General features: G+C 49.2%; 1 protein-coding gene across 1 annotated transcript in view; it reads left to right on the top strand.

Moving 5' to 3' along the window:
- Positions 1-8,123, top strand: part of GABRR2 (gamma-aminobutyric acid (GABA) A receptor, rho 2) — a 63,953-nt gene that overhangs the window by 44,785 nt on the left and 11,045 nt on the right. Inside the window, exons 3-6 of the mRNA XM_011941925.1 lie at positions 3,571-3,638; positions 6,012-6,235; positions 7,160-7,242; positions 7,437-7,577. Of these exons, the coding sequence (XP_011797315.1) occupies positions 3,571-3,638; positions 6,012-6,235; positions 7,160-7,242; positions 7,437-7,577 (516 nt within the window). The remainder of the gene's footprint in view (positions 1-3,570; positions 3,639-6,011; positions 6,236-7,159; positions 7,243-7,436; positions 7,578-8,123) is intronic.

The raw sequence follows: 8,123 nt of genomic DNA, 5'->3' as shown, positions 1-8,123 counted from the left end.
AAAAAAAAAGAAAAAAAAGTAAGTTTTTATATTTTTGTCCAATTTTTAAATTTTCAATAGAAATGTTAGTGTGAATTACTTAGCTTGCTATTACTGGAACTCCTTGATTGATTTTCTAGTGTTAAAACCAGTTTTGCATTCCTGGAGTGAACCTGATTTGGACATGTTTTATTACCTTTTTCAATGTTTTACTGGATGTTATAAATCCCTAAAGTGTGCTTTCCACGACCATGCAAAGAAAAATTAAGGCAGAAGGTTAGGAACCAAGAAGAGCCCTTGGCTAAGCATGTATTTCCTTAATGGTGCCTTGAATTTGTCACCTAACTGGCTACACTGCCTGAAATCTCACCAGAGAAGAGAAATCCCAAAGAGAAGACTCTTTGCATTACCAGATCCCTCATTATTATTATTTTTAAATTATTTATTTACAGACAGGGTCTCACTCTGTTGCCCATACTGGAGTGCAGTGGCACATGCTCACAGCTTACTGAAGCCTGGACTTCCGTGGCTTAAGCAATTCTCCCCTCTCCGTCTCCTGAGTAGCTGGGACTACAGGTGCATGCTACCATGCCCAACTAATTTTTGTATTTTCTGTAGAGACGGGGTTTTGCTGTGTTATTGAGGCTGGTCTTGAACTCCTAGGTTCAGATGATCCACCCACCTTGGCTTCCCAAAGTGCTGGGATTACAGGTGTGAGCCACTTCACCCAGCCCAGCCCCTCTCTTAAAGCAGAAAACTCTACAGCAGTGTTAAGGGGCCAAACCTCGTTAGTTTAACGAGACTACTTTCCTTTTAAGTAGGACTTGTTAGGACTCAGCCCCACTCAAAACATAAAATTGTTCATGGAAGAAGGAGAAAGACCAGTAATTTGCAAGAATTTCTCCCAAACCTAGGTTAGGAAGGGCCACAAAGTGGAGATCTGGAGAGCCAGGCAGTGGGGCAGGTCAAAGGCAGTGCTCAGACCAAGGAGGGCAGAGCCTTTGGTCTCTGCTCAAACTTGAGGTGCGAGCTTCCCTGAATGTGGCTTTGCGACCTCCTGAATAGACAGATTGTTTTCCTCCAACAACCCAGGGCGCCTGAAACAGACCTGCACTCCGTGTGGGCAATACCTCCAGAGCACTGATGCCTCCCTTGCGGTTTTTACCAAATTTCTCCTTAAAAGGGCACTGGAGCTATGAAGAGCAAGCCAGGCCCTGAGAACAGACACAGTAACTAACACCAGGCCAGCTGACATTTTATCTGGAAAATGCCTGAGCCAAAAGTAGCTCCTGGTCAAACACTGTGCGCATTATCTGAAAACCAGGCCACTAGAATCCAAGAGGGCCATTGCTATATTGTTTCTTCCCTGCGGCTCTTGGGACTGCTGTATCCAGCAGGTCACCTGGCACTTTAGAGAAAGCAGGTACAGGACAGACGGGGAACGGGGAGACTACTGTACATCTTTCACAGGAGGCTGTGCTACCCCGGATTTTAAAGTGCCACTCCGGGCCATTTGAACACCTCAGACTAATGAAGGGTCCCCAAGATGAGGGAATGAATGGTGTTGGAAACCTCTAGCAGGGAGTGGGATCCAGGTACTACGAGACAGCCCTGTCCAGGCTGCCCACACACCCTCCCTCGGGTTGCAAGTCCCTCAGGGGAGAAAAACAGGCAATTGGTAAGCCCTGAGGAGGGGCTTCCTCCCACAGGGGCCATCCCATTTCTGGCACCCTTAAAGCACTTCTGGAGCCTGGAATAAAAAGAGAATGCAGGCAGGTGTGGTGGCTCACGCCTATAATCCCAGCACTTTGGGAGGCCGAGGCGGGCAGATCACCTGTGGTCAGGAATTCCAGACCATCCTGGCCAAGATGATGAAACCCTGGCCTCTACTCAAAATACAAAAAATTAGCCAGGTGTGGCGGTGGGCGCCTGTAATGCCAGCCACTCAGGAGGCTGAGGCAGGTGAATTGCTTGAACCTGGGACGCAGAGGTTGCAGTGAGCCGAGATCGTGCCACTGCACTCCAGCCTGGGCAACACAGCGAGACTCTGTCTCAAAAATAAAAAAAGAGAATATGGACGACTGTCAGAGCAAAGATTTCTCATGGGCCCTGATCTTAGCTATCATCTGAGGAACACAGAAAAATAGAACGTTCAACTTATACCCTGATTTATCTGAGAGGGAAAAATTAAAGCATTGTACTTGTTTTCTTTCACATTTAAGAAACAGAAAATCGTCACCCAACCTCACCAGTCATGAATAAAATACTTCCATTCTGTCAGGCTCAGCCAAAACAGGAAATCTTGAACGGTGGGATTTCAAGTGTTTGCAGGTCTATGTGGAGCCGTGGGGGAGTCAGTGAGGCCATCCCCTGCCCTGGACTACTTCCAAGAGGACCTCTACCCTGCATTTGGGCTGGAACTGAGGATTGGGCTTTCTAGTTCCTACATACGCCGTGTGAGAATCTCTGATCCTCCTTCCCTGCCCATGGCCAAAGTCTCAGCCCCTTCCAATTCTGCTCATCCCTCAGGACTCAGACTCACCGAGTCCCCCTAAGGTTCTCCCTGCACAGACCACAGTGGATCAGAACGTCCTGGTCCCGTGTTCCCTGGTCAGGGCTCAAGAGGATCCATGTGTAGCTAGGCTGGCCTCTGGACAATGCCCTCTCCCCCTGAGGCCCAGCCCAGCTGCACCTGACTTCAAGCGTAATGGCATTCATTAATATGACTGACAGATGCAGGCTGTTGGTTTTTCCCTTTCTAAGTTTAAAAAAATTATTAAAATCCAAAAAACATTTTACTAAAGCATAACATACACACAGAAAAGTGCACCCATTATAAGTGTATCACTCACTACATTCTCCTAACGTGAACGTATCCACATAACCATCACCCAGCTCAAGGGAAAGGACAGGACCCCACAGACAAACTCAGTTTTGGAAATCTTGCTGTAGGCCAGATGAAGTTCAGTGCTAGTTTCCGTGCTGGGTTTTCTCATACTTCTAATCTGACATGGCCTGACAAGGTTTCATTGTCCTTTGCTGTGATGTGACATTGCACAGAGAAGATCTCGTCTCACCCTGGGTTGAAGGCCTCTAGAAGGCTGGACCCCAGCTATATGTCAGGGTCTGCATAGGTAGAGCCTGAATGACTGAATGAATCCAGACCAGGGCATGCAGGTGCCCAGCCCAGAGATGGAGGCTCTTAGGCCTCATTCTCTTTTTCAGTCGTCACAGGAGGCCCAGTGACCAGTGTCTCCGGTCAGGCACTAGAGCAACATTATTACCTCTACCCTACAGAGACAGCCCTGGGATGTAAAAAGTAGTGATCAGCTCATCGATTCATCCAATAAGCATGGATTACACATCCAGCCTGACCCAGGGATGGCACGTAAGGCAGGCACAGTTGCTGACCTCGTGGAGAGAGCTCAGACACCCAACACGTCAGGAACTAGCAAGAAACCCTCATAGAATTCTAAACCTCTGCCCTAGCCTGCTCCAGTCCTGGCTCCCCGGGGGAAGCCAACGGGGGCTGTTTCCAGCCCAGAGGTAGAGAGGAAGGTGCCTTAACTAGCTGTCTCTGCTCTTCTGCAGGCCCTGCCATCCCAGTGGGCGTCGACGTGCAGGTGGAGAGCCTGGACAGCATCTCCGAGGTGGACATGGTATGCAGCGGCCTCCAGTGAGACAGCATGAGAGTCTGTAGCGTGGTGGGCCTTGGTGATGCAGGCTGTGCCCGTGTGGGCAGAGCGGGAGCTGGAGGTGATAAAATGGGCACTTGGAAGTCAGCCCTGGAGCGGTAAAATCTAGAGCGGGCATTCTCAAGCTGCATGGGTAAAAATAACCTGAGGAGTTGGTTAAATGTGGGTTCCTGGGCCCCATTTCACACTTCCTGATTCAGAATCTCTGGGAGTAAGACTTTGCATTTTCAACACGCCACAAATAATGCACGTGACCAGGCGAACCACACCTGGAGGGGTACTGGAGGTGGACAGTTTCAGGCTGAAATTTTGCAGCTTTCTGATGTTCAGTTCCTGCTGCAAGTGCAGTTCCCCAACTCACTCTGCGGCAGTGCCCCCCACTCCACGTCTACCCCCATTCTACCACCACAGGCCTGGGTGTCCTGCAGGGCTCCCAGTGGAGAGGTGCACCTCCCACTCCAGTGCCCCAGCCTCCTCTCTTCCTTCTTCTGTCTGCCTCTCTTTCAGTTTGCAAACTTCTCTTTCTTCTGCCTCAGGGATCTTGAGCATGCTCCGGCTCTGGCCCTCCCCACAGCTATCTCCTTCTTATCCTTCAGGCCTTAGCTAAAATGAGACTTCATCAAAGAGGCTTTCCCGACTTCCTGATCTAAAGAATTTCTGTTTCTTCTTCATAGCCTACATCATCATTTATAATTGTGCTATATATTTATTTGGGGTTTTTTCTTGTATATTGGTTGTCTTCCATGCTTGACTATAAGCTCCATGAATGCAGAGACTCGTGTGTTTCTTTACCCCAATATCTCCAAGTCTAGTCCAGTGTGGCCCCCCAGGGGCCCTGAAAATGTGTGGAATAAATAAAAGTCGGGGAGGCTCCACTTTCCAGCACTGCATCCCACTTGCAATGCCGTCATCTGCCCTTGAAGAGTGGGAACTCCCCTGGCTCCTAATCGACCCAGCCCGGCAGAGCTGATATGGTTGATACTGAGGTTGTGCACCCCCCATAGCTCCAGCACCTGGTAAAATATGGGGCCCAGGTGTGAAAGGTTCAGGTATGACAGTTTCCAAGATGCTAGATTGTACATTGCCAGCCTCTTTGGATATTCAGCAGCTGAGCCCAGTTCCAGAACCAGCTGTGTCTAGGACAGCCTGGCTGCCCTAGACTGAATCAACCCAGATGTCTGTGCTGAGTGCAAAGACTTTTGTCCTGTGTGGCTCAGGATCGCAGGGAGAGGTATCTAGAATGACCTGCCTCTCACAGAGCAACCACCAACCCATGGGAAGGCAGGTGGACTCCAGCAGTAAGTAGGTAATATCCAAGGTAGCCATACACACCTGGTGTTTGTGAATCTGCACTTCTCCTGGGCGATGGCCCATCAGAGCCTGCTCTTCAGCTCTGTGACCTAGAAGGGAAATAACCAGAAGGGGTATTTGGCTGGTTTCTTATTGGCTGCTCTCCTTGTGTGTGGAAGGGGAGTTCCTGGCAGCTACTGATGCACTGGGAGCCAGGATCAGTCTAGGGACAGACTCTCATGCATGCACTATCCCAGTGCTCGCTTATTCTTTCCTCTCTTCCTGGGGCTCCCTCTGGGCCCACCACAATCATGCACTCTCTCCAGCCTTTCTCTACCCAGAAGAGGATCTTTTGGGCAGTTATTTTTCCATTTTTCCTGTGTTAGCTCTGGCTATGGGGAGGACCAAACTCTTAAGGGATCAACCATGCAGGCAAGGAGACACTTTTGAACAAGATAAGATTTCAGGCAGAAATTATAGTAGGTACGCAGCTGCCCAGCCCCTCATCCATTAATCTCCCCAATCTTTCAACCAGCAAGTATTTATTAAGCGTCTACTACGTGCTTTCCCAGGCACTAAATTCTATGGTGAATGGGGATGCAATGGTGGGCAAGACACAATTTTTCCTTCAAGGATCTTACAAGCCTAATGGAAGAATCCTCCTAAGTGGCCACTAAGCTGAAATGGAATGGTTAGCCAGTGGGTAAGGAACCATGTGTGGAGAGGTCTAAGTGAGAGAGAGCAGAACTTTGGAGAAATCCTTCCCCATTGGCTGCCAGGCCAGGCTGCAAGCACAGACACAGTTTTCATTTGCAAAGCCTGAGGGGCTGGTTGCTCAGCCTCCTGGGCTCCAAGTGCATGATGCATAAAAATGGGCCATTCTCTTTCCAGCTGCACAGTGCCATCATGCCACAGGGCTGCAGAACTGTCACCTCTGAACCTGGAGGCTGAGCCTGAGATGTCCATCACAGTAGTGGATGATGGGTTGATTGTAAGGAAGAAAACTTTCTAAACCATTTGTGTCTGGTCTCACCCCGGCTCCCACAGGACTTCACGATGACCCTGTACCTGCGGCATTACTGGAAGGATGAGAGGCTAGCTTTCTCCAGCGCCAGCAACAAGAGCATGACCTTCGATGGCCGGCTGGTGAAGAAGATCTGGGTCCCTGATGTCTTCTTTGTTCACTCCAAAAGGTCGTTCACTCATGACACCACCACTGACAACATCATGCTGAGGGTGTTCCCGGATGGACACGTGCTGTACAGCATGAGGTAGCTGTCCGGGGGCCACTGTTCCTTTGTCCAGTGCCATTCCAGTATGTGTGGTCAGGCCCTTTGGCCCTGAAGACTGTCACTGTGGTTGGGTCTGTGGGTTCCTGGATGGGAGGAGACTTCTGATGCCAGTCACAACTATCTAAACATGACATGGCCACCCCAGCAGGGGATGACTTCCCCATCACTGGGGGTCTTAAGCTTGGGTGAGAAGACTACTTTGGCCTGAGTGAGACAATGACCTTCCACATGCTGTACCTTCTGTTCCCTGAGAGCATGTCATTCTAGTTGATTGGTAATAAAGGTCTTTTTAAAAATAGCCTTTTTTAAAAAAAAAAAGATTTAAAAAAAGCATCCCCCCCCCCGCCAAAATAGCTATTGTGTATTGAGGACTATTGCAGACTGGCTTCTGGAGTACGGGGAGTCATGTAAGCAGTCATGTTCCACATCTTTTAAAAAAAATGCTTTTTTCTTACTTGTCACTGATGAAGCTCATTGTCCCACATCCCCCTGGTCTGCTTGTAGAGTTCACTAGAATGGCAATGCTGATACTAGACACCTCTGGCCTTGGGTGGAAGTTGAGTAGGGGGCCTCCCAGGTGTCTCTTGAGGAGGTGGCCCTGCTGGCTGAGGGCAAAGCCCAGAGAGAGGCACGGGAGAGAGCCATTAGCAGCCAGCACTGCCAGTGGCTGGGGAAGGGGCGCACCAGCCCAGTAACGGGGATCTGGCAGAGCACTAATCCTCTACTACAGACGACAAAACTCTAGAAGTTAAGGTTCTATAACTCAGATAACTATGTTTCCAAGCTTCTGCAGCAGATGTGAGGAGGCAGCTGCTCAGTTGTGTACTGTGCCTTCTTGCTCTGGGCATATGTAGGAGCCAGTAATTCACTGCGCAAGCCAATACGTGACTCTGGGTTGTCTAGGATTACGGTCACTGCCATGTGCAACATGGACTTCAGCCACTTTCCCCTGGACTCCCAGACCTGTTCTTTGGAGCTGGAGAGCTGTAAGTACTAGCATTCCTAATTCCTTTGCCTTCTTTCCTGTCTGATCTTGGTGCCATTTTAGTAATCATGAGGCTGAGCCCTGCCTGCCAGCGTTAAGACCTATTTACCTCTGGACTGGCATGGGATTTCCCTGTTACTTCACCCTGCATCAGAAGCAAAGGAGGCACATTAACTTGTTTTCCTCTTCCCAAAGATGCCTATACAGATGAAGATCTGATGCTGTACTGGAAGAATGGGGATGAATCCCTAAAAACAGATGAGAAGATCTCCTTGTCTCAGTTTCTGATTCAGAAATTTCACACGACTTCCAGACTGGCCTTCTACAGTAGCACTGGTAGCTATCTTTTGCCACAATCTGATTCAAATGTGCAAGAAAGTACATTTGAATTCTTCTTCAGCCTTAACCCCAAGGAAAATATGTTTTGTGTGTGTTTTGTTTTTTGTTTTGAGACAAGGTCTCACTCTGTCTCCCAAGCTGGAGTGCAGTGGCGAGATCATGGTTCACTGCAGCCTCAACCTCCCAGGCTCAAGTGATCCTCCCACGTCAGCCTCCTGATTAGCTGGGCCTACAGGCATGTGCCACCATGCCCAGCCAATTTTTTTTTTTTTTTGCAGAGATGAGGTTTTACTATGTTGCCCAAGCTGGTCTCGAACTCCTGGACTCAAGCAATCCTCCTACCTTGGGCTCCCAAAGTGCTGGGACTGCAGGCGTGAGCCATCATGCTCAGCCTAAATTTTGATTATTAGAATAATGTAGCCTAGAATACGTTCTGGCTTCTGCCTACCAGGAGTTCGAGACCAGCCTTGCCAACATGGCAAAACCCCATCTCTACTAAAAATACAAAAATTAGCCGAGCATGGTGGCAGGCCACTATAATCC

Source organism: Colobus angolensis, unplaced genomic scaffold, assembly GCF_000951035.1.
Source record: "Colobus angolensis palliatus isolate OR3802 unplaced genomic scaffold, Cang.pa_1.0 Scaffold203, whole genome shotgun sequence".
Lineage (NCBI taxonomy): Eukaryota > Metazoa > Chordata > Mammalia > Primates > Cercopithecidae > Colobus > Colobus angolensis.
This window is presented reverse-complemented; position numbering and strand designations above follow the sequence as displayed.